This window comes from Varanus komodoensis, unplaced genomic scaffold (genome assembly GCF_004798865.1).
Source record: "Varanus komodoensis strain SLA01 unplaced genomic scaffold, ASM479886v1 scaffold7_1, whole genome shotgun sequence".
Classification (NCBI taxonomy): domain Eukaryota; kingdom Metazoa; phylum Chordata; class Lepidosauria; order Squamata; family Varanidae; genus Varanus; species Varanus komodoensis.
In genome coordinates, this window is record NW_025336479.1 from 5,282,505 (window position 1) to 5,310,014 (window position 27,510).

Consider the following 27,510-nt stretch of genomic DNA (forward strand, 5'->3'; position numbering starts at 1 on the left):
TTTCCTGGAGCAAAAGGCAGATATCTTGTAAAAACCAGGAAAGTAAGTAGGAGACGTATTTTCTGTCTAGTGTTCAATGGACAAGGGAAAATGTCATAATAACGTTCATTCAGAAACTGAAAAAAACCCTACATTCTATACTCTCTAAAATGGTAGGATTGCCCATTATAGCTATTTTGCTCAAAAGCTATTTTCAAGTTGCAGTAAGGCTATTTTCTTATAAAATGAAACAGAATTCAAGAGAGAGAGGAAAAGCAGCCTTTGTAGAAATACTTTTTACCATTTGAAAGGATTCCACACAGTTTGAGATCTTATTTTCAGAATGTTCTTTACATACAATTGTGAAATAAAACCCCAATAAAATCTGTCACAGATGCAAAAGTTTATAAACACTAGTATTATTCAAGCAAGGAGTGACATTTTGGGAATGCTTACAGCAGGATGCATTTTACTTAAACGGATCTAGCTATAAACATTTCTTGCAGATGAATTATCTTTTCCTGGAAATGCATTTTTGTAATTTTTACATAAGTATACAGTAGCTTAGTTATTGGCTTATCTCTCAGCTTCTGCTTTGACTTCTTTACTTGCTTTTTTTTTTTTTTTTTACAACCACCACAGATTGCCAACTATGGTAAGCCTGAGTGGCAAAGGCATAGAGCCAAAAAAAAAAAAAGTCTTCTCCAAAACCCCCATCTAATAACAGCTGTTCATGTAATAACCTCAGTGAAGGGGTTCCCTACTAAAAGTAACCCTTGTAATACCTCAGGAGAGATTTGCTGCTGAATTTTGGTGGCAATATGCCAGTTCTTTTCCCACTGCCCCAAGGACTGAAATCAACAGCTGGGGATGTGGATCATAAAGCTGCACCAAAGAGACCTCCTGCAATTGTCTATCCCTGCTCTACTTGAAGACCAGATACTTAGAGGAAAAAATGGTAACAGTCTTTTGGAATCCCGCTTACCTTGTCAATATGTGGATGCCAATATTCATCATGGGTTGTCTTGGCTTCTGAGTTGTTTATTCTGGAGAAGAATGTGGGCTTTGTCAAATACATGGAAGAGGAACTGATACCAAAAGCAAGGGCTATTTTTTGTTGAATTCTTTGCCTCACATCACTGCAAAGAAAAAAACAGCATTTTAACAAAGCTGGACACCATACAAGAACGCTCACTTAAACGCTCCCTCTTTATAATAGGTAAAATTTGCATAGTGCTTTATAGAGAACTCAAAGCAATTAATACACATTGTCTCAGGAATCCCAAGGAACTACCTTTCAGTGATGCAATTCACCAGTATTAAGGTACTGCACCCCTCTCCTTTGACAGTTGTTCTGGAAGACTCCCAATTCTCTGGTAAGGATTTGGGGGTACAAGGGAGTGTAGCATGAAAAAAATCTCCTTCCCTTACAATAGTAGACACATTTGTTGCATTAAAAATCATTCTGCTAGCACTGAGTCTCAGCCACAGTGAAATTCTCAGTATTCTAGAAAGAACTAGACAGTTTTACAACTAGAACACCATAACCAACCATATAAAATTTCACTCCTGGGCATGCTTTTTGGCTGTATAAAACCTTTGCTAGCTGCCTGAGAGCTATTCAACAGTAAAACTGGAAGAACCAGTTTCACAGAATGATAGGAGAAAGTAGCAGCACTGATGTGTTTGCATATTAAAGTTTTGAGCAGACTCAAATAAGCTTCCCTTCCCCCTTCATTAGCAGCTGAATAAAAAGCAAGCATATCCTGTAAAAATTCTAGTCTTGATCTGCTTGACTGTGGTCTCCAACGTGGCCTTGTCCTCAACAGTTTCACATGGGGATGGTTGCTCTGAAGGCAGCAGAAACACATTCCCCGAGACACCACGGCAACTGGAAAGAGCAAGGACTGCACCTGGCTTGCTCTCAGCTGCACTGCAGTGTCACCACTGCAGGTGGCCAGACGGCGATGCTGCAACGCCTAGCCCACGGAAGGCACACACAGAGCCCAGAGCATCCCACGGGGCTCTATAAAGCCGCCAACTCCAGCTTGGCACCTCCTGCCTGGGCAATTTGTCACCCAGGAAAAGGAAGCTGCTTCTTCGGCTGCCTGCCTGCCTGCCTATCTGCTTTGCCATCTGCTCAGTCACTTTGTGGCTCTCCTTTGGTCTCCAGGTTAGCAGACCTGACAGTGAGTGTGGCAATTCACCTGTGTGATGACATATATTCCTTCTGCACTGTCCAAGTGTGAAGAAGGATTCTATCAGTACATTAAAATTACAACATGTTGAAAAGCCTAGGTTGCAGGGTCTGTCTCCTAGGAGAAAGGATCCTAATTCCTGTTTCTGGGATAGCATGGCACCTTGCAAACCAAAGCAGAGTTCAATATGGAGTTTATGGAGTCATATGGAGTTTTAATGAATGAAGCTCAGCAAGGCTCTGGACCTGATTATCTTGGAAACTGCCTCTCCACAGAAAGCAGAAGAGCCGTAGCTGACACAGTCTTAAAAGTCTATTCAGAAGTTTCATTTAGGAAGGCTATTTTCGCTGTGGTGAGTGTATAACTTGGCCATGTATAGCCCTTGCTTTACCTTCATCACAGAATTCTAATTTGATGACCTTCAGAAAAAGTGTAAAAGTTTTTTCTTTTTTTCAGGCCATCTCAGGCTGGTGGCACTTGTCAGGAGAAGATTCTTCAGAATGTGGTTTTGGACAAAGTTGCCTAAGGAAGCAGCAGAATCCAGCAACAATTTCCATGAATTGAGTTGGAAATTAAGACTAAAATGTGAATATTTAACTGCTTCACACAGGCCGTCAAACCACTGGCCTATCTGTTCCATACACGTTCTCAGAACCTTTTCCAAACCGCTTCCAAATACCCTTCAGTTCAGAGAGAAGGAACTTGTAGACCAAAAATCTGGGAAGCCACGACTCCCACCACTCAGTGTGGGTTGTCCATGGAACAACCCCGGCACACAGACCATCAGCCTTACTGTAGGTTGTTCTCCCTTTCTTTCTCCACCACCCTCTTAGCTGTGCAGGAACCCATTTTGCCTTCCTCCCGCCCCGCCTTGATCACAACCCCTTTTGTCGGCTTTGTCCGTCTGTTCTTCCAGGGCTGCATGCCCCCACAGTGGCAGTCAGGCACCGACGTCCACTTGGCGTGGCCATCACTGGCTTGCTGGAAGGAGGTGCCAATATGTGTAATTTCATTCGTAATTCTTGTTTTAATTTATGTTATGTCTTTCACGGATACGCACCAATGAAGGGTCACAATACAGAGCCTTTCTATTCAGTGTTCTGGTAAGTGGCTGTCAAGTGTAACAGGCAACACGGATGGATACTGACCTGGCGAGGCTGCATATGGGTTTGCAGGCACTTAGTTCAGCTGCGTGTCAACTGAAATGCAAAGCAGCAAAGGGGATTTTTCCCTGAAATGAAGTGGTGAGGCTATCTTCTCCTTTCAGGTAGTGATAACATAGTCCTGACTGTTTCCAATCCTTTCCACCTTTTCCACACTTCTGCAAGCCTCCAAAAAGAGGAGATCTACATCCTGCCCCTATTTTGTGAGCACTTTCTTTTGACTGCGCTCAAGGGGTGTGCACTTCTTTCAGTCTAGCAAATCGGAGCGTTCTGGGTGCGGGGCAGGGAAATAGATACAATACACGAAATCACAGATTTCATGTACTTGCCGCCCCTCTTTCAGGGGAAAACATTTCACCGCTTTGCTTCTCAGCTGACACTTGTCAGTCGACAGCTGTCAAGTAGGCACTAGAAATTTATATGCAGCTTCACTTGGTCAATATCCATGGATGGTTGCCTCCCACACTGACTGCAGGCAGGAAGTTGGCCAGGCAAGGCCCCACATTTCAGTTCTTTACACATGCGCACATGAAAAGGACTAGATTATCTTTAAACATCAGGAATGGAACTGTGCGTGTGTGTGCCACTCCCAATCCCAAAAAGGAGTGAGCAAGCCAGGGATGGTTGCTCCAAAGTACCATTTGGGCACTGGAGGACCAGACGTCACTGGGAGCAGCATGGGTAAGATTGCCAAGAGCAGCAAGGTTTTTGTGTGGCTCCTGCTGAGTGACACCCTCCCCAGTCCCCACAACGCACAATGGGACCGGTGCCCTGGAACAATATCCCAACCCACTGTGGGTTCAACAACCTCTACAACAGTCTAGAGGTTGCCAGGGTGGCTAGTTGTCCCCAGACAATCCACCCTATGAAAAGCAGTCTGCATTCAGGCAATATGACAACCCACAGGAGCTAATTACCCATAACCACTTGCCATGTTGTATACACCCAATCACTGCATAATGGAAACCAATGTCTTGAGATGATATCTTAAGATGAAAGCTATTTTATAGCAATCCACAATTCAGATTTATATTTTTCCTGGTTATTCACATTGAAACTATCACCTAGAAATAGCTATATTAGGAGAAGGAAGAGAACATATAGTATAAAACAACCTGGGCTGCAAGCACAACAAAATAATTAATCAATTGGGTTAAAATAATTGAAGTTAAACAAAAAGCATCTGTACTTCCTGCTGCAAGAGACTGCTTTAAATTGCAGCCTTCTTGGCATTATTCCTCTGCAATATAATTCACAGGGCACCAAAGCTATAATTCACTCCCCAAGCAGTTGCCCTTTCAACAATTTAAAATGCACACTCATTGGTTCAGAATGTTAACTCTATTTCACTGTTAGCAAAAGTCTGGAAAGCGTACCAGAGCCTCTCAGTTAGCAGTCACCAAGGTATTTTTTTGACATCTGTTCTTAACAATTTAAGAGAAATGATAAATGTACTCTTCAACATGCCTTGAAGGTAGGAGACACTGGAGCCAAAGCACTGCCATGAGGGAAAACAAATTCAGCAGGAAAAAGCTGAATGTTTTCTCCAGCAGGCACAGGTTCCCCATGCCACACAAGCTCAATGCAGCCCTCCACCTCAGAAGAGAATCTGAGGGTACCACGAAGTGTGTCAAGAGTGAAGTTCACGGCTGGACACAACACAGAAAGCTTCTGTAACCTGAAAAAGACCCTGATCCACCTAACACTAGAGTGTTGACCCTGACTGGCAGTGACTCTCCAGGGTTACAGGAGGGAGTTTTTCCTGCTCCACCTGGAAACACCAGGGATTACACCTGGGGCCTTCTGCAGGCAACGCGTATGCTCTGCCACGGAGCTATCACCCCACCCTACACACAGGCAGTGCGAGTTGACACAGTGATTGAACTGGTGGGTATTTTTTGTGCTCTTTCTCTGCTGTCGGCAGTAATGAGGGAAGAATTGGTGCTCAAAGGCTACTGGCGTCTTCTAAATACATTAGGACTGACTTCAGGAACTCGTGCTTTCTCCCCACAAGTTCTTCTTACCCAGCAGCAAACTAACACCCACTCTTCTCTGTACAATAGACCATAAGAAGCATTGACTCTGTTCTCCTGAGATTCAATAACTGACAACTGCAGGCTAAATTAAACAGTGCTGCCATATATACATATAAGTCACAAGGTTTAGCAAGAGGCAACTTGTAGATACAGATCAGTTGAATGGTTTCAGTATTTCATCCCTGGATGGAACAGTGCTAGTAAGCATAGAACGTCGAGGTGAGGATACCTTTGTATAAGGTACACTGGTGAGCTCACACTTGGAGTATGGTATCTGGTTTCAATCACATATATTCAAGCAGTTCATACATATGAAGGGAACTAGGATGAATAAAGGAGTGAGGAACTTGAAAGATTTGAACAGCTTAACCCACCTTGTTTGGGAAAAACACAATCTGGATGCATGAAGACTTTCTACAGATATACAGATAATAATAAAAGAGAGGGAGTGGACATTAAAAGGACCTCTGGCTGCAAGACTATATTAGATTTCAGTTAAAACTTACAAGATAATACTGAACTACTAGAGTGGTCTGATTCTGGAATAACTCCCTCAAATAGCAGTGGGTGTAAAGGACCTTGCTGGGCTGAATAACTACAAGAGCTATGTTGTACAATTGCTTTGATGGACATCTAAAGCAAGAAGAGACATAACGCAATCACAATCAACTGGTCAAATGCAAGACCATGTCAGGCAGAGCCTGACTTGGTCCTGCCTGTCCTCCTCCGAGCAAGGACTGGTAGAAACAGGGACTGAAAATTCCTCCAATAAATCTGCCTATGGGACTTGTTTCTTGGTTGGTTCTGTTTATAAGGGTTTTTTGTAGGAAAACCCTGCATATTATGGCTAGATTTCCTAGCCACAAGAACAAATGACTTTTTAAAGAACTCTGGGTAATTGTAAGCATGTGCATGCTTGCTGCCTGACCCAGCTGCAAGTGGGAGATGCTAAGCAACCCATGGGCACATTTCTTCTGGATTGGTTGTCATAATGTGTGAATCAGAAACTCTCGCTTGTTTCTCCCCACAACAAACTAGATGAATAACCCAATTGGTGGGGAAGCTAGTGACCTGAATGGAAAATGAGTGGACCAACCCTGCATCAGACCTGCGGTGTCAAACCAGCCAGCAGCAGCAGCAGCAGAGAGAGAGGGAGCAACCAGAGGACGCTGACACTCCCAAAGACCAACACTAGCTGTTTTGTGTGTGCAAAGCTGGCTTACCTCCTGTAGTGCACCATGGATAGCACCCAAGTGTGAAGCATAGAGCTAGCAATCTCAGGCAGCCAAAATACTTTGTATTAGCACTGTAGACTTCCTGGCTAATTGCACCATTGACATATGAAACAATCAACCAACCAACCAACCCATTTTGCAGTTGGGTATAATGGAGGGGAGACAGTGTGTGGTGTAGTGGTTAAGAGCCTGGGACTGGGACTCAGGCGACCTGGGTTCTAGTCCCCGCTCAGCCATGGAGCCAACTGGGTGACTCTGGGCCAGTCACAGACTCTCAGCCCAACCTGCCTCACAGGGTTGTTGTTGTGGGGATAAGATGGAGGAAGAGATGTAAGCTGCCTTGAGCCCTTTGTAGGAAAAAGGCAGGATATAAATAAAAAAATAAATAAATAAAATAAATAATAAAACTGCATCTGAATACTGACAACCAGTTCCGGTCTACTTTATTCAGAAATAAGCCCTGCTGATTTCTACCGAGTAAAGCTGGCTTCATTTGAATGTGCACTGCTCATTTGCAAATGGGGTGGGAGAAGAAAGGGACTTCCAAATACTACCCTCATTTGAACATCTTGCGAAGCTGAGTGCAGTGCTTTTTGCTCAAGGGAACAGCAACGGACAGGATGACTCACAAGTGGGGGCAGAGACTCTACAGAAACTCAGATGGAAATAGATTATCAATGCAGGAAGGTCACTCCAGTAAACTGCTCATCATGGGATACAGCAAGTAGCTACAACTGTCTCCATGACTCAGCTGCGGCTGTGCTACTAGCTCTGTCCCTAAGCCGGCATCTCCCAACAAGATCTGGCCGATGCATGTTTCAAGGTTCTAGCACAAAAGGTCTGCATGACTGCAGTTACGCCAAGAATAGCTTCCCCTTGCCCACATGCGATCTTGGGCCTTCCCCCTGCATTTCTTCTGGGGCTGTCAAGATCTTTCACAACCAAACAGGATGCTGAACAAAACGGCTACACTTGGGGTGTCTTCATGAATGGGTTTTGCTCATGCAAGAACCGAGTGGCTGTTATTGGTGGGACTGGGAGGTTTGGTGAAGTTTTTGCCAGTGCTGAACAGGCAGCAAGCCTAGTGGTTTTTGCCTTCCCTCCTGCTCCTTGTCATATGGTTCATTTGAGCATGTCATGTTTAGGTCTCTGCCCGGTAAATACACTTCTGCAGTGCACCCATGTTCTGCCTGTGGCACACTGTGATCTGGATTGCAGAGGTTAATGGGTATATGACCTTTGGTTTAATTGAAGTTGGGCTGCCAATTTCCATTAAAAGCAATGAATGCCACGGGTTTCCTTTTCCTACACTATTAGTTTGTTGGACTGCTAATGTTCTAAATTTTCAGTGATGCAAACTAAAGGACGTTGGTTTGCCATGTAACAGCTAATATGCCCTTTCAGCAGCTCAAACATCATACTCTATTAAAACACACATTTTTTTCAGATGCATTTATAAATTGCCTACACCAGCTTTCCCCAACCTGCTGCCCTCCAAATTTATTGGACTACAGCCCCCCAAATTACTCTGCCAAGCCAATCTACTAGTATTTCTTCAATATGAAGAAAATGCTAGAAAAGGTTTGAATAAGTAGCTTTTTTTCTTACCGATATAACTGAAAATCCTCTTTTGTGAAGGTATCGTGAATTTTATCACCAAAATATCTGGGGGAAAACAAGCCAAAGACCAAACCAAATCAGAGTCTATGCATGATAACTCTTTGCACCAGCTAGCTGCTTATATTTCCTTTGCAAAAAAGTTTACTCAAACTACACCTCTTAATATGCAATATTTCAAAACTTCTGGGTATCCCAGTGGGATAGTTAAGAATAGTAAGCAAGAGCAGCTCTGACAAATTAAAAGATGCCATGGAAAAACAATCACTTTTTTAGAAAACAAAAACAAACAGGGCACATATTAGCTTACTTTCTCCATCATAGATAATGCTATGTTTCTAAGCTGTGCTAGAACCAACTCTTAAACAGTTCAGCTATAAGGACAGTAACACCATATTGGTCTCTTAAGGGCCCAACTTAAAAACACTTGCTAATAGTCTTTTTCAGAAGCAGGGAAACTGCTGAAAATTCCCTCTATTTCCTTCAGAGTCTAGCTTGTTTCTTTTTACAAATGCTGAACATATGCTGAGAAGCTAAAAGTACTAAAATCAGCAGTACCAAGGGTACAGAGATAAAGATGCTACCCTACATTACCTGTACATGTTAACAAAATGCTTCCCCAAGGAAAGAGCTCCAGAGTGTAAGTCCAAAATTGAAGCCTGGAATGGAAGAAACACACACACGGAAAACAATCAGTAAAATGAAGGAGAGTATTTAGCCTTTTTCATACAGGAAGCTAGATCCCTGTTCTGTGTGGTCTTGGATACTTGTTTTGTTTTAAATTCGCAAAGGTTATAAACATCTCCCATGCAAGTCAAGAATCCAGGTAAGGCAAAATTTCACCAGCATTATTTTCTTCCAAAATCATTTGTGCTCATAAGTTCCAGGACTTGGCATGCAAGCAGACAAAGAGTATTCGTGTCATGATTTGCCTATGTTAACTTTATACAGTTCTAATGCCATGTACCTCCCTCACCACACACACACACACACACACACACACTCATACTAAATCTGAGAGGGGAGAAGTTAATGAACATTCAAGAGTAAGAGTTTGTTTCAAAGCTCTACTAGAGAAAAGCTGTTGGGCTTTTTCTTTCAAACTTTAAACAGATAGTTTAAAGATACATATTACCCTGTGTGATTTAACCTGTTTCCCACTTCTAACTTTCTAGCAGGTGAACAAGTACCTTCTCTGCTTTTTAAAACAGCACAACTTGCAAATGCTGCAAGTGGAGAAAGATCAGTACCCTATTCATCAAAAAGGGAGTTAACAGGAATGCCCAGGGAGAAAAAGAGAAAGGCCACAGATTGGAAAAACTATCTGCATTAAATAGCCTTCAAGTATAGATGATTGCTATGAAAATGGACTTGAAAAAGAGAGAACTGGCTAGAAATGCCTAATGCCACTTAGCATATGCTAAGTGGACCACAAGAAAGATCGGGGGTCTTTTTGTTAAGTGTCCTTGCTGCAAAGAAGCAAATCAGAAGTTAATTTTGCAAAAAGCCATCCCACAGAAGATACTTTTCAAGACCGTGCTGTATTCCTCAGAAATGTTGACTACAGATACTCATGGCAACTGCAAATCATAAAGGCCTCCATTTTTTTTTTTAATCAACAAGGTTGAATTGCCACTACTACTTAAGGCTAAAGCCATTTTGAAAAGTGTGACCACTGGGACTTCCAACTTCTTGCACTGCAATGGTGTATTCTCCTTCCATATGCCATTCAGAACCTCTCATTTGGTGTTCATATGTAACTACCTTCCACTAAGCATGGGGATAGGCAACCTGCATCCTTCAAATATTTTGGACTAAAACAATTAGAATTCCTGGTTGTTGCCCATGTGACTGGTGCTGATGGGAGTTGTAGTCTAATACAATGAAGGGTGCTAGGTTGCTTACCTCTGCTCCAGGAGATGGATATGGTTGTCAGGGAATGTCCAAATTCAACTCTATGGCAACCCTCCATGGTGACACCAAGGAGTAATACAACAATCTGGAGTAGCCAGGCTTAAGAATGCAAAGACTACACAATGTTGGAAGGTAAGGCACACTGGAAGAAAATGCAGAGCTTCATGGATCTTGCTTTGGTTCTTATCCTTTGTTCACTGCAGTAAAGCCCTTACTGGATGATTCAGATGCTGACTCGTCCATAACACTCAGGGGAATAAAAAAGGCTCATTCATTTTGTTTTAGAAGCACCAGCAATAGTATTCTCCCATATAACCTTGATTACAATACATAAGCACCTGTCCAAGACTGCTTCGAAAGGCACAGAAAGGGCAAGCAGATGCAAACACATAATTCCATCATTTAAGTGAAGCTTTTGGCCTCTACAGAAGGAAGCAGAAGATGCATGAGGAGTTAGAAACAATTTGTAGGTCAGGAAAGGCATTTAGTTTGTCCTTTCACTTCTCAGAGGTAGAAAAAATGGTGGATAACATCAATTTAAAAAAGTGGAAAGACTACAGAGCCATATACATATGTGTGCTGTACCAACTGAGTATGATCAATCAAAATGTATCACAGGCAACAGCCCACAAATTTAAAAAAAACCAACAAAACCTCACAGAACACCAGAATCTGGAAACAAGCCGAATCTATATATAAAATATACACAATGGTATAGTGTTCCAATAATCACACAAAGGCATATAATGGTATTAGCATCTAAGAAAGACAAAGCGGCTTCTGACTGCAGGGAGATGTAATCCACAAGGAAGCAGGTAATAAATATATGCCTGTCAGTCACTATCATGACAGCAATGAACAACTCCTCTCCAATAAGCAGGACTCCTGCTTGATTGGGAAACACTCTGCCCAGTGCAGACGATGCACCTTTGCCTGCTCCATAGTTTTGCTGACAAATGGCTTTCCAGCAGGGTGGATAAAAGTCAAAGATTTTTTAAAAATAAAAAAGGCTTTTAAAAATTTAAATTGGATTTTTTAAAATAAAATGCTTTTTGAGGAAAAATCTATCTAAAGATAGTTTTCCATCTAAGATACATTTAAATCCAAAGATTATTCATCATGAAATAAGAATTAGTTTGTAATTACCTAGCTTGCAATGTGAAAATTTTTTGGTAAATGAATTCCATTAATCCATTCACAATGTCATGCTCTTCCAGAGGTTTCTGTAAGATTATTTGGCAATTTTTCTATCTAGAATATGTTATCACAGATGTCTGGCTTTACAGTTCTTAAAACTGTGATTTTGTGTCTGCAGAGATCACATGCCTTTTTCACAGCAAAAATGTTAGAAAGCAAACATACAGAGCCGAGAAAAAGATGTTAAGCCTATTGTTCTTTTGCAAATCTATGTACACAGAATCAACCCCTTACCTCTTAAGCGCTACTTTCAAAAAATTCAATGAAGAGAGGAAGATTGTTTTGAGTGGAATAGTCCTGCAGGAGAAGCTAAGTGGGAGGAGGGAGGGACAAGCAGTAAAAATGAAAATGAAACCTTTTGAGCAGAATGCTCCACAGGTCTTTGGATCTTTTTGTGTATAGCCTGAGGTTTATCATAATATTCTGTCCATGGAGGAGAAAACCTGTAAGGACAGGAAGTCATCAAAGAGACCCAATATGGGAATATTTTTAAAAAGTTCCTCTACCTACAGGTAAGCCAGGCATGTGTGCAAATTATGCATGCCACACAACATTCTGATAACCAAATTAGCAAAAACTGGGCTAGATGGAAAAACTATTAGGTGGATCCAAAATTGGCTGCTAAATCGGACACAAAGAGTGCTCATCAATGGCCCCTTCTCAAATTGGATGGAGGTAACTAGTGGAGTGCCTCAGGGCTCAGTCCTGGGCGCAGTGCTCTTCAACATCTTTGTGAATGTTCTAGATGAGGAAATACAAGGAAAGATAATCAAATCTGCAAATGATACAAAACAGGGTGGAATAGCAAACACCCTAAAAGACAGAATGAAGATCCAGGGTGATCTTGATAAACATGATAAAAAGAAAGATGCAGAAAAATTAGAAAGGGTCCAGAGGAGGGCAACAAAAATGATCCCAGATTTGGAAACACTGCCCTCTGAGGAGAGACTGAGAGAACTGGGCATGCTCAGCCTTGAGAAGAGAAGACTGAGGGAGGACATGGTGTCACTCTATAAGTACCTCAAAGAAAGTCACAAAGAGGAAGGTCAAGATCTCTCCTTGCTGATGCCAGAGTGTAGGACACGGAATAATCAGTTCAAGTTGCAACAACCAAGATTCAGGCTGGACATCAGGAAAAGCTTCCTCAATGCCCGAGCAATACGACAGTGGATCCACCTGCCTAGAGAGGTGGTCGGCTCTCTCTCACTAGAGACATTAAAAAAGAAACCAGACAGCCTACCTGGTGTCCTACAACAGCAGGGGGTTGGACCTGATGGCTTTCGTGGCCCCTTCCAACTCTACTATTCCATGATTTTATGATTTAAATCAAATCCACCCTGCTTCCAGCCTCTGCTTAAACACTTTCAAGGAAGGATGGTCTACCGTCTCCTGAGCCAGTCTGCTCCTCTGCTGAAGAGTTCTCACTGTTACCAAGTTTTCCCTAACGTTTGGCCAAAATCTACTTCCCTCCAGTTTCTACATTCACTCCTAGTCCAGTGCCGTGGAGCAACGAATAACAAGTCTGCTGCATCATCTGCATAGAAGCACATCAGATATCTGAAGGCTGCTATCATGTTTCTCCTTAATCTGCTTTTCTCCAGGTTAAAACATACCCAGATCTTTCAACTGTTCCTCATTATCCCGCTCGTTCTTCTCCGTCAATGTACTTTTTAAAATGGAGTGTCCACAACTAGACACAGTAGCCCAAATGCAATCGGACAAACAAATAACAGAGCAGACTTTTTTATGATCTGAAAAATGCACTCCAGTTAAGGCAGCTCAAGAGTTGGATTAGCTTTCTCAGGTGCTGCATCAAACTCTTGGCTAATATTCAGCTTGTGACCCCATTAAGATACCTAGGTTCTTTTCACATGCACAGCTGCCAAGCCAGGTCTCCGTCATCCTATGTTGATGTCTTTGATTTTTTTCCTTCCTAAATGCAAGGTCTCAAAATTATCCCTCTGAAGCTCTTGTTAGATTGGATCCAGTATTCCAGTCTGTCAAGACCTTTTGACTCTTATTTGCTGTTATTGGCTATTCCTCCTGGCAGCTTGTCATCTGAAGATTCAGCATACAGCCCCTTCAAGTAGAGTTCTGTAGAGTCTCATATGTTAGCCCTGCTTTAAGAGTTAAATCAAACATCACTGGGCTGACAGTATTAAAGCCAGAGTTCTAGAAATTCCAAATTGGTCATCAATGTTTCAGCTTAAATATTAAATACATCCCACATATCAAATTGACACAGTGGCCCATCTAGATTATCTTCAAGGCATGGGAATTATTTATTATTATTATTATTATTATTATTATTATTATTATTATTATTATTATTTCCTATTATCACCCCAAGGTTGTTTTCCATTTAATATGTTCTGCGCTCTAGTTGCTATCTTTATCCTTAAGCTCCTGCTTTATATGTGGCTCTAGACCTACCCCATGTTCTCTATCCTACCTACCTCTCACAAACACTTCTCTGTAGCTTCTAAAATAAACACTGCATATTGAATTCCAACTAATGTGTTGTTAGCTGCTGGCTTCTGAGCACTGTGAAATGTTTCTCCAATTTAGACCCTGACACTATAAACTTGTACACCCTATTGAATCTCACAGCCTATGGAATGAATGCAAGATCACTGCAGCTCAGACCTAAAGTAAGGGATCACAGTTAATCTTGGTTAAAAAGATATTGAAGAGGAGCACCTAAACTTTTGTGGGGCCTTGGAAGGATTTGGAAGGTGGAACACATGAGGAATCTAGTAAAAAATGAATCTGCACTAACCAACAAATTCGATTGCTCTGAAAAGGAGCATGATGTGTTTGGATGGAAAAATTCTACAGCGGGACAAAAAGGCATTCTTGCATTTTGGAACTGAATTCTGCCTCCTTGGGACGTGACAAAATAGAATCGTTGCCACTTTTTCAAGTTTTGAATCAATACTGTATGCCTTGCAAGAGACTAGCATCTACTTTTGATATTTCTTCAGATCTAGCAAACAGCCCTGAAACACTGAAAATAATTTAAGAGCAGTTCATAGCCAATGGCAGAAAAAGCTGTCAATCAAAATGATTAGTCCACACATAAAGCAATTGTGTTCTAAACTCAACAACAAAACTGTCTGAGCTCTCAATAGGCTGCACAGTGCAAAGAAACACAAAAGGAGTAAAGAAGGATCCTTTATTGAACTGTCTGATGGTGAAAGATGGCTATCTTTTTGTGCAGACAGAATGGAAAACTCACTCATTTTGCTGTGTGGGAAGTCTGATAAAGTGTGTGTTGGGAGTTGACAATCCAGTTTAAAATGCTAGCCCCACAGGTCACTTTATCAGCAATGAACAGCAGAAGATGAGAATACCAATCAGTAATCAAACAGAACACCTTTTACCTAACAGAGACGGGAGGGGAGTCCTATGTCTCTTTCCCACCCTAACACTCCTCCCCCAAACACAGTGTAAGACAAAAAATCTGAAGAATCTTGCCTGGACACCGGAAGAATGTAAAAGGTAACAGGACACTGCTCACCCCTCCATCTGATCCTCCCAGAGACAGTCCCCTTTCCGCTATTCTGTGGATGAAACAACAGTCTCAAATCAAGCTTTTAGCCCACGTTTACTGCTTAGTGCTGCTTGCCAAATAAGAACAGTCACTATTGACAGGGAGGGAATAGGAAAGGTCAGCTGCTTGGCATCATGGAGAGGCAAATGTGAATATTGCATGCAGAGAACACAGGTTAAAAAAAGGCAAAGCACTTGCTAGCAAAAGCTGACTACCACATAAGGCAGCCTTCTCCAACCTACTACCCTCTAGTTGTGCTGCCTACAGTTCCCACCATCCCCAGCCCGGCATGGCCATCTAAATGGTTCCAGGTTGCAGACACAAGGCATGAAAAGGATCCAAACCATACAAAGCCCAACTTTAACATAATCATATCCAGACAGGATTAATGGGAAGGGGTCAGAGCAATTGTTGTTTCTTACTTCAGATACTGGGAGACTGTCTCTAGCTACAAATAACCAACACACAGGACCATTATTCTAGGAGCGCTGAAGCACTGTCCTGCTGGGATGCAAGAGCCTGTCTGCAGAACAGGCTCAGGGGAGGTACCTGTTATAGCAAACACGGCAGTTCAAATGATGTAAGGTGAGAAAGCTCTTAATTCTCCATTTCCTCCTATCACTTCTGCCAAATGTTCAGACAATGGGCTGGTTCAGATGTATATTTTCTGACTCGCTAAACCACAGTTGGGCAGCGAAAACACACCACTGGGACGGTGTGCTACCACCTTAGGACTTCAGCATGCCAGTCCCCACTTGCTCAAACTACCCTTCCCTACTAAGTCTGAAATGATGAACTGTGCTTCGATGTTGGTTTACTGTGATCCTAAATCATGCTTTGTGTGTGGTTTGGCATCCAAGTAAATAACCTGGCCTTAAATCATACTTCCTCATTGCAGACATAGCAAGGAATGGAGGTTTAAGCTAACCAATAACAGCACAAGGGGAGCAGAAAATACCTAAACTGTGCCTTAAGTCCAAGCATGTACATCCAAACTGAGCCAATATACATATACAGGAAGTATCAACTTTTGAAGAAGTGGCACACAGCATTAATGTTATCTTTTGGCAAGAATAAGTCATGGCAGGAAAGCTAGTAGGCAAAAACAAAATTGCTATAGGCTCCCAACTGCTTAGCCATGACTTGCAACTCTGCCGACAAATTCCAACTAACCTGAACCACAGTAAATTTGCTGTAGAATCTGACTTTGGTTAAGGCGGAAATGAAGAATTCATGTTCCAAAAGAGAACTTACAACAACACAGCCCTCTCAGAATTGTTTAGTCAGGATTAGACAGCTGGGAGCCTTACTTCTATCCAACTTCAAACTGACATTTTCTATGAGTGCCTTGGTTGGTCCTGATCAAGTCATTCTCTCTCAGTCTCAATTCCCAATATATAAAATGGGCAAAATGGTGACCAGCCTTAGAAGACCTTTGAAGCCAAGATCATAAAGCCTTTCTTTAAATGGTCATTCATAAACAGAGATGGGCAAACTCTGGACATTTTGCTCATCCTATAATCAGATAGTACCATTTTCCCCCCTAAAAGATGCTGAAAACACTTAGAAAAGTGCCTCCCACCACCCATTTCTCTGCACCATCCCCTACTACAAGCGAATGGAATAGGAACAGCCTGCCCCATTGCAGCTCCCTGAATATGCCATGGGAGTCCCTTTGATCCTCCCAATTAGAGGCTAATGGGCTGAAGCTGTTCCATCAGTTTTTGGGAAGGAGACTAGAAAGGGCGTGTTGCAGGAGGGAAAGCAGGCCATACCCTTCCCTGGGGATTCCTTCCCCTGCGTCTTCCAGTTCTACCCCTTTCCATCTCCCACCTCAAATACAACACATTCTAACTGATTGTATTAGATGGGCAGGGGAGAACTACAGGCAAATCCTCATTCTAAAGCCTTCATGACAACTTTAAGTTCTGAGGAAAATTTACCTACGGATTCTCTCAGCTTCTTCCCTGCTGATTATGGCATCTGTTATTCCTCTTCCACACTTTCGAGGAGTACAGCCTGGAGGACACATCCAAAGAGAAGAGGGGGAAAGATTAAGCACTTTCACCTGCTTTTAAATGTGTGATATCAAACCATTTCTTTATTTAGAAATCTGACCGATATCTAGAATTGTACTGCAAAGCATAGGATCTAGTGGGTTTTTGCAAACCACTGAGAACTTTAGCTTCTGATTGTAAACATGATTCTTATCTTCGAGGTTTTAAAGAAAGCCCAAAAAGAAGCCAATAAGGGAGAGCTCACAACTTCCCCAGATAATAGGTTCCATTGTCATACTGTTCTGACGGTGAGGAAATGCTTCCTGGTGTCTAGTGCTTTATTGAATTCTGGCTTTCTTAACCAGGCAAGAGACATACTGCAGGAAAGACTGGCTCAATTGCAAAGATCAGTAAAACTACACATATATGTTTATATTGCTTATTTTTCTTGAACAAGCTAAATAAATAAAAACAGAGATTCCAAGTCAATGTCTCTTGGTTGATCCATTACAAGCAATATCTATGATGAAAAACCACTGGTTGCTGCAGACTTAGTCTTCCATGTAGATTATGTCGGGTCCTGAAAGCACACACAGGGAAACTCCCACAGGGCACTCACATACCCATCAATTCCCTCCCACAGTACCAATTCCCTTCTGCGAAAAGGGGTCCAGCCAATTCCATTGCACAAGCAGAACCCACTGCTTATGCAAGGAAGATTTATCCCTTCCTAGAGGAAACCTCAAAGTAAGCAGAAATACCTCTTTCTGGAAGGAGACAGGTTGGTAGACTTTCAGCTTATGAAACCCACCAATCTGCCTCCTTACAAAAACAAGCATTTCTCCTCTTTTCAGGCTGCCCTGGAAGTGCTAGGTCAATGCTGCACAAGTGGTGGGGTCACTGGCACAACGGAGTAGGCAGGTCATAAATGAAATGGCAGGGGGAACTCTACCCTGTGGGATTCTGCCTAGAATTTCTGGTAGAATCTGAGCTGCGTACAACCAACTCCAGCATACTGGAGATTCTTTCTCGTGACTGGGCATTAGCTGAACTTAATCATCTTGAAACTCAGTCTGAACTTATCTTTAGTACTGAATCACAGCATCCAAGAATCAAATCTAAAAATGCTCAAAACACCCAAAGATCCGATCATAGGTCTCCAAATTACTAGATATTTCCATCTGAATGTTTGTGGTCCGCTTTGATTGACATCTTTTACTTAGCAAATCATCCTATTTTTTGTGAGTACTGCATGTCAATCAGCTTAATGATCCAGGCTGCCTATTTTACTTCTGGACATTTACAACACCATCAGAACTTTTCAGATGGTTATCAGGGGAAGAATTATTGATTAAGCTTCAGGTAGAGTAAGCAACAGATATTGAGTTACGAGGTTGATCTTTCAGAGTAAATGAGGCCCCTGAGAGTTCACTTTTTCTACAATCTGAACATGAATAGAGTAAGAATTACGGGGGGGGGGGGGACCGAACAATATACTTCTAAAGCCAAAAACTCTGAAAGCATTTTTTTTAATTGAAAAAGAAACCTTCAGGGCTCCATAACAGCACTGAAAGCAGCGCATTATTCAAGACTAAACAATAACTTCATCTGCCTTCACATTGTGTGGGGGAGGACAAAGGGAGCAAGAAAGATGCCTTGTGTTTGCCAGCACAGAAAAAACACTGAAGAAGCAAAAAGTGGCATTTCCATCTGCCCTCACTGAATAAAAGTGCAGGGGGTTAAAGCATGTGGGGAGATGGAAGAGCACATGCCTATGAATTTCATATGTACATATGTGAATACATGAGTGCACTATTAACATCAAGGGCCAAAAGGCATATTTGCCTATGACTTTGGGAAAAGTGGTTGAGGTGAAGGAGAAAGAGATGCCAACTGCTGAAATACCAATTGAAAGGGAAGGAACTTTTGCTCCTCTTCTTGTATAGCACCTTCTATGACACACAATCAAGGTGGCAGAAAGCTGCATACTTAAGGACTTGCCACTATGACCTCTCTCTGGAACTCTCTGCCAAGGAAGGTGAGGTAAGCCCCTCTCTGCCGGTGGGTAAAGGCACCTGTATTTAGGCAGATGTCTTTACCCATCTTTGGTCTTTGCCCTCTGGTGTTTAAGGCTGATTTGTGGCTGAAGGGTTTTTAAAATAGTTGGTGTTGCTTATTTCTTTCACTGTTGTGTTTGAGATCTATTTGTTTTTATGCTATGTTTTAATTAAAATTTGATTTTAATCTGGATTTTATTGTTAGCTTTCGTGTGTCATTTTAAGGGGGGTTGCATGAACACAGGCTGTAAATAAAATAAATCCAGCAATAAACCAACTATGAAATAGCCTCCGCGGGATGTTTCACCTGCTTTGAAAACAGGAACACCAGACCATTTTATTCCTGCTCCTATTTTCCAGTGAAAACCTTTGATACATTTATAGCCTGTTGCTACATTAGTCTGTTAGTTCTCATGCAATGGCATTTTTACTGCTGTTCATTTTGTTTTATTGAGAGGATTGTTTTCATTTTTATGATTCATACTGTTCTTGGTAAGCTGCCTTGGGTTTGATATTATCATAGAAAGGCAGGCTAGAAGTGTCCAGACAAATTCACAAATTCACAACTAACTAGTTTGCCAACCCCCTGATACATCAGTAACCTTTCCAAAAAGCTGTGCTGGATATCACAATAAAGCAAGGATTAGGAAGACTATCCTTCCCATGAATGCCCAGAGCAACAGATAAACTGTGAAACAATCAGGAAAGTAGAACTACCAACACTCTTCCTGAGAACATTGGATGGGATGAGTTCTGGGCAAGCACTAAGTTAGGCACAATATTTTATTTGCACTATTTATATACCGCTTAATATTAAAACTCTAAGCAGTTTGTATATTTGGTACAGAAACTTAGCCAATATATTGTCTAGCCAGGTAATCAGGAGCTTCCTGCAAGTGCAACCAGCTCTGGTTGCAGCATCAGGTTATAGAACAAAAGATACTACGATAACCATCTCTAGACTGCCCTCATGTGGGAATGGAGTAAAATCACAGAGATCAGAAAGGCACCATGCAACCATGGTGTTAGATCCGAGGGAAGGCCTATTTACTCCAGCATTCTTCCCTCTCAGTGGTTACAGACAGGAAGCCCAGAAGCCAGAAAACAGCCCACACATCCTAAAGTTATGAAGTTCTTCCTTTGGCTGTCCTGAATCACCTGCCATGCAGCTTCATGAGATGAGCCCAGGTTCTAGTATTATGAGACAAGGGAGAAAAAACATTTCCCAAGCCACTTTCTATATATCATGCAAGATTTCATGGATCTCACCCATCTCCATTTTCTCACTTCTGCACTATGTAGCCTCAGTGTTGTAACCTTTCCTCATAATAAAGCTGCTTCAGCCCTCTGTTCATGTTGCTTGTCATTTTCGCACATTTTTCTACTATTACCAATTCTGAGATTTAGCAAACAGAAAATATTCCAGGTCACTCTCGTTTTGATTCATATGAAAGCATTCAAATATCAGTAGGGTTTTTTCCTCCTTCTCTATCTTAATGATTGCTAAAATAAAATTTATCATTGTCTTAGTTGTCATACACTTGGCCAGTGATTTAGTTGTACAATCAAGTGTGCTCATGATTATTTTCCTGGTCAAGCACTACCAGCTAAACCCATCAATACACATGCAAATTTAAGGAGGTTTAGCCCAATCTGCATCACTTCATACTTGCACTGAACTGTATTTGCTATTTTGATTATCCATTTTAGAATTATTTGCAATCCCTTTTATTATCATCTTGAATAATTTGTTGCCATCTGCAAACATGGCTACTTCACAGCTCGCCTCAAACTCCACATCATATATGAACAAGTTAAAAAGCACTGGATCTCAAAGCAAATTATTGGGGAGTCTACTGTTTAAATCTACATTTAAATCTAAATTTAAGTCTACAGTAGGAAACTGTTTATTCCTACTGCCTGCTTCCTGTTGTTTAATCAGTTATTAAATCAGTTATTGATCCATAAGAGACTCTTTCTCCTTAACCCACTTAGTAACTTGTCAAAAGGTTTGTATGTATGCAAGTAATACCTACAGCAGAGGTAGACCCTCCAGACACTTTGGACCACAACTCCCATCATCCTTCACCATTGGCAACATTGACTAGAACTGTAGGCCAAACCACTGGAGAGCCACAAGTTGTCCATCCTTGACCTCCAGCATTGCTGTTATTCATATTCTTACCGATATTCTCAGAAAACTGTCAGAGGCTGTTCTTATCTTTGAACAAACCATACTGATTCTCCTTTAGCAAAATGTGTCTTTCCCTCTATATAACCTTAAATGCTTGATAATGTTATCTCTTTTGCCACTAATATTGGGTTCAGTTCTTCAGTCTATGTTTCTAGAGAAGTTAGTTCTGGCATCATGCCCCAGTGAACACAGACAGAAACAATTTATTTCACTTCTCTGCACTCTTCTTATCCTCCTTAGCACACCTTTAACTTCCTTGTCATTCAACAGTCCAATCACATCCTATCTGGTTTCCTCCTCCTGCTTAGTTAAATCATTAACCTGAATAATAAATATTTAACTGACATGGACCTGATTCTTTTCTGCACATTTAGCATCTGCTCTTATTTTTTTCCAATGTCTATGATAGGCAAGTCTTCTATCTTCTGAGGGATTTGTTATCCTCCCCTTTGATTCCATGCTGACATCTAGCTGATCAACTCTGACTGCATGTACTTTGACATGGAGAATGGCATGACCCCTGGTATGCCCTCCCTTGTCATGCCTGTAGATAATATATCCAGGGCAAGTACCAGTTTTTTTCTCCATTCCACCAAGTGCCAACTACATTTACAATGTCCTTTAAGAACAACTACTGCAGCTCTCCCATTTTATTTTTATTTATTTTTACATCTATAAGCTGCCAAACAGATCAAATGAGCTCCCTAGACAGCACACAACAATAAAATGCAATTAAAACTTTCATTGAAAACAACTGATTAATAATACTAGCATACTAACATAGGCCAAATCATTTTCAAGAACATGTCCAGGTGAGATGGACAACCAAATACAAAAACACCTTAATATTTAAATGTTTAAAACCCATTATTAAAAGCAGTTATTAAAATTATTAAAATGAGTGGAATAGAGATAAGTTTTCACCTGACACTGAAATGAGAGCAGAGTTGGTGGCTGGCAAACTTCTCTGGGGAGCCTATTTCATAGATAGGGCGAAGCCACCAAAAAGCTCCTTCTTCTATTTACTACCCCTTCACCTCCCTGAGGGTTGGCTCACTCAGAAGGGCCTGATGGCTAGAACTTTATAGTCAGGTAGGCATGTACAGAAGAATGTGGCCCTTCAGATAGTCAAGCCCTGAGCCATTTAGGGTGACAGGTCTTTAGCTTTAGCATATGAACCGCAAGATATGCTGCCCCTCTCCAGATGTCTCCTGCATGGGCATTTGCCCCTTTGACCTTCCAGATGGCTAACATGTGCAGCTTTATCCCATATGGATGATCACCTGAAACATTTTCAACCTCATCCCAAACTGGAGTCCGTTCAAAAGTTGCTCTGCCACCTTTTTATATTGTACATCAAGCGTCTGGTTCTGCTACAGTTCAAGTGGAACCTATCCTGTTTGTATAAAGGCCCACACTAAAATATCCCATTTTCCCCTCTCATACCTATTCTTCCACATATATTGTTATATAATGTATCAAAGAGATTGAAAACTACTGATCCAGACGAACATACAAGCAACCACTCTATAAAAGCAACATTTCTAGGCACAATGGTAAAGCTTAATGATTTCTCGATCTGGATTGTAAGAGTAATGCTGCAACTCTTAGCTAATAGTTCCCAATGGATGGGTTGATACCGAATATATTCAGTTCTGGGGACACATGTACCCTTATCTAGGAAGCCAGTGATAACCCATCAAGTCACAGTGGCTTTTCACAATATACTAAACTCAAAGCTTTTGAAACACGGTAGTGGAATCCAATTACTTACATTGCAAATTATCACTGCATGATTGTGACTAGCTATTAGTTCAACAGATGACTGGGCATACAAGAAGTTTTGTCACGTGCAAGCAAGCTCTGGTGGAAGGAATTAGGGCTGCCATCCTATCAGGGCTGTGGAGTCAGAACTGGAAGCAAATTTTGCATTACTGGTGTCAGTCGATAAAAATGTATCAATGCTGACTCCTTATATTGCATTTAAACTGTAATATAAATCATGTTAAAATTTCTTATTTCACAAATAATAATTTGAGTAACCTATTTTTCAGGTTATATTTTCAGGATATATATGAACAGGTTAGGGTTCTAAAAAGTAGCCCGATTCACAACATAGGCAGTGATGAAATGTCTTGTAGGTTGAGTGCTTTCAATCAATATAGGAAATAATTAATTAGCATATTCATTTCCTATACTGAAATATAAATAAAAGAGTTGGAGTTGAAGGTTTTATGTACCGACTCCATAGCCCTGAATTCTATGCCATTTACTTCTGAGTACACATAGGATTGTACTGAAACTCTGAGATGATTTATTCAGTATGTTGCCTCTTTGGTCTGCTAGACAGTATGAACACAGGCAAGGAATTGAATGGAACAATGAGCTATGAAGTTCTTTTCCCCAGCTTAAGAATACCAAGACTGCCCCTTCCATGTGTGTTTATATTATTTTTTACTTACAGTTGCATTTCTATCCCACCTTTCTTTCTCTTGAAAGTAATCTAAGGAAGATGATGTTATCTTCTTCCTCCTCTCAGTTTTAATTTGTACAAGAACCCTGTGACATAGTTTGGGCTGAAAGTCAGTGACCGGCCCAAGACAATCTAATGAAATTCATGGCTAAGTGGGGACTGGAACCTGGATCTCCTGAGTCTCAGTCCAACACTCTTAATAGCTACACTACAGTGGCTTTTAGAGTTGCATATACCTTGTTAGTAATGTAACAAAGTGATTTTGCTCTTAAAAACAAGATCTCAACATATTGTTATAGACAACCGTGTTTAAAAACTGGTTTCATTGACTCTTTCCTCATAACCAACAGAAAATGAGGAAGATCTATGTTGTGAGCCGCCCCGAGGCTTCGGCACATGGGGCGGCATAGAAATGTTTTAATAAATAAATAAATAAATAAAGATAGTTTAATAGTGGGCACAGCAGGGCATGAGAAAAAAGCAATGTTTACCCTGTTAAGCATATTTTATGCAATGCTCAAATAAAAAGTGCAAAAAGTAACATGATATAACAGCAAAGTAACTGTGACAGCAGGTACTTCTGAAGTGTCAAGAAATTTGGAGGCATTTAGACTTCTACTTTGCCACTTATCAGCTAGGTTGTTTCAGCACCACACCAGTGCATGTCAAGATACCTTCAAAACGTTTGTGGCTGTTGTAGTCCTCTGAGCAGGGAACCTCGATGAATCTGTCTGGTAGGCTTTCACTATGATGGGCCAAAACTTCTGTAATTCCATCTTCATTGAACAGGTAGCTCCCACCGAGGAGGTAGCCAAGCATCGCAGATGAGAGAAAGAATGCCACTTTCAGCCACTTCCGGCGCGAGTCTTTCTGGACATTCCCTTTCATACTACTAAATACAACACAAAACAAAATTCTAACTACAGTGTTGTACTGAAGCAGGAAAATTGTACTTGGACAGCAAGCCCAGCCTCAATCCTCAACTGCAAATGCAGGGGCTATTAGCACTGATGAAGTGAGGCCTAGAATGGAGTGCAGGAATGCAAAACAAGCTAACAGTGGCCTGAATGAAAGTGTACACATATGACATACAATAAAGGAAGCAAAATGTATGCTGAAAATCTTGTTTTAAGAATAATCTTCAAAGACATATAAAAGCCATGCAAAAGGAGCTTAAGGTTCATATAATATAAAAAATCAACCTCATCATAAGGTTGACAGTGAAAATCCAGCATTTCATCCTCTAAATCAAAGATGGGCAATCTTTTTAGGGTGGGAAACAGCAGGAGTGGGTGAAGCTAGTGGTGAGTGGAAGGCAGAGCCAGGATGTGATCACACATGCACGTGTGCACACACTCACACAGGTTCACGAGAGAGGGATGTGAAAGCCTCTTTCCACCACCCCTAACAGTTGCAATGAAACAATGATCTTGCCCTGCAGAGATCACTGGGAGTGGAAGAGCTTAGCAGAAGGTAAACAGCAGTCTGTTCCCAGCAGTACTGATGAAAGATGATCAGATGAGCTGTAGGATATAGGGGGTCGAACTCCCCAGACAGCACAGGTGGCCAAGGACCACATCGGGGCCACAGGTTGTCCATACGTACTCTAAGCACTTTTGGCCACTAAAGGAACCAGACACAATGAATTATCTACAGGTGAAATCCTGTACATCTTCAGTTGACAGAACACATCCTCATTCACATTAAAGAGCAAATCCAACACTGGGTCTCAGCTGTGAGCAAAACAGCCTGAAGCTGTTAAAAGCTTTTATCCCTGACAAATCACTCATCATTAATAGGTTATGATTTACTATAAATATCTGCTGCTGTGAATTCCACAGAGAATCAGCTGCGCTCCATTTCTGTTCCTTCTAAGTCACATACTCAGTAGGAAGGCTAAGTTTATATGAAATTCTACACACTCTTCTTTAACTCAAAGAGCTCAGAGCAGCATGCAACCTTTGCCAACCTTCTAACTTGTGAGGTAAACTAGATGGAAGATGACTGGATCAAGGTGGTTGTTGTTGCTGTTGCTAGTCATGAAGTTGCATCCGACCCATCGTGACCCCATGGCCAACACTCCTCCAGGCCTTCCTGTCCTCCACCATCCCCCAGAGTCCACCCAAGCTCACACTGACTGCTTCAGTGACTCCATCCAGCCACCTCATCCTCTGCCATCCCCTTCTTCTTTTGCCATCTATTGTTCCCAGCATTAGGCTCTTCTCCAGTGAATCCTTCCTTCTCATTAGGTGGCCAAAGTATTTGAGTTTCATCTTCAGGATCTGGCCTTCTAAAGAGCAGTCAGGGTTGATTGCCTTGCAGTCCAAGGAACTCGCAGGAGTTTTCTCCAGCACCACAATTCAAAGGTCTCAAATCTTCAGCTCTCAGCCTTCCTTATGGTCCAGTTTTCACAGCCATACATTGCAACTGGGAAAACCATAGTCTTGACTATATGCACTTTTGTTGGCAGTGTGGTGTCTCTGCTTTTTAGTATGCTGTCTAGATTTGCCATAGCTTTCCTCCCAAGGAGCAAGTGTCTTTTAATTTCTGGGCTGCAGTCCCTGTCTGCAGTGATCTTGGAGCCCAGGAAAATAAAATCTATCACTACCTCCATTTCTTCCCCATCTATTTGCCAGGAAGTGAGAGGAATGGATGCTATGATCTTAGTTTTCTTAATGTTGAGTTTCAAGCCAACTTTTTTGCTCTCCTCCTTCACCCGCATCAAGAGGTTCTTTCATTCCTCTTCACTTTCTGCCATGAGAGTGGTATCATCTGCATATCTGAGGTGGTTGATATTTCTCCCAGCAATCTTAATTCCAACTTGTGATTCATCTAGCCCCACCTTTCTCATGACATGCTCTGCATATAAGTTAAATAGGCAGGGCGACAGTATACAGCCTTGCCGAACTCCTTTCTCAATTTTGAACCAATCAGTGGTTCAGTGTCCAGTTCTCACTGTTGCTTCTTGACCTGCATATAGGTTTCTCAAGAGACAAATAAGATGGTCTGGCCCTCCCATCTCATTAAGGACTTGCCACAATTTGTTGTGATCCACACAATCAAAGGGTTCAGCATAGTCAATGAAGCAGAAGTAGATGTTTTTCTGAAACTCCCTAGCTTTCTCCATGATCCAGTGTATGTTGGCAATTTGATCTCTAGTTCCTCTGACCTGTCTGTCTTGGGTGCCCCTGCACAGCATAGCTCATGGCTTCATTGCGCTACACAAGCCCCTTCACCATGACCAGGCAGTGATTTATGAAGCGGGGGATCAAGGTTACCCAGGAAGCTTTCTGGTGGAATAGTGATTTGAAGCCCTGTTCTCCATGGTCTATATGCATCATTCAAAAAACTACATTCATATAGAAAAATCAGTAAGCCAGAGCTTAAAAATCAATAAATCAGAGTTAAAAGAAATGCATGAACCCGAAAAAGAATGCAAGCTAATGCTGGCAAGATTGCTGCAGAAGTATTTTCATTTTCCCTCAAATACTGCTACCGCAGTAGCATTCTGAATGAGGCATGTCAGTGAAGGCGCCAGCTTTAACATCTTCTTAAAGGGTGACGGTGGTGGTGTACAAATTGATCTGCGGACTACAGAAAGAGTAGACCTCACAATCCTTATACATGCTGAGGTGAGATCAAGTTCCACCAAATTAAGCCTAGGTTCACTCTTAACCAAGAATGCATTGATAAAAAGATTACAGGAACACACATTCAGGACCAAACAAAAGCACCAAAATTTGTGGAGAGCTAAGGAACGGATAGACAAAAGAAGCCAGCAAAGAAGGCGAACCAAGCATGGAGCACCTGAGAGTATCTGCTACGGGACGGGGAAGACAAGGCTCACCCTTCCCCAACCTGGTACTCTCTGGATGTTTTGCACTACAATTCCCAATA

At 41.6% G+C, this 27,510-nt stretch overlaps 1 protein-coding gene across 4 annotated transcripts in view; it reads right to left on the reverse strand.

The window, feature by feature from the left end:
• The window catches only part of OGFOD3 (2-oxoglutarate and iron dependent oxygenase domain containing 3), a 53,032-nt gene that overhangs the window by 25,147 nt on the left and 375 nt on the right, over positions 1–27,510 (reverse strand). The window contains exons 2-8 of one of the 4 annotated variants that reach the window (XM_044453810.1): positions 25,219–25,236; positions 24,288–24,505; positions 16,836–16,911; positions 14,860–14,902; positions 8,823–8,887; positions 8,220–8,276; positions 965–1,118 (exon numbers count right to left, since the gene is read on the reverse strand). In XM_044453810.1, the coding sequence (XP_044309745.1) occupies positions 965–1,118; positions 8,220–8,276; positions 8,823–8,887; positions 14,860–14,902; positions 16,836–16,911; positions 24,288–24,505; positions 25,219–25,236 (631 nt within the window). Of the gene's footprint in view, positions 1–964; positions 1,119–8,219; positions 8,277–8,822; positions 8,888–14,859; positions 14,903–16,835; positions 16,912–24,287; positions 24,506–24,973; positions 25,237–27,510 lie in introns of all 4 variants that reach the window. The other 3 variants (XM_044453814.1, XM_044453812.1, XM_044453813.1) reach the window with 3 other exon arrangements.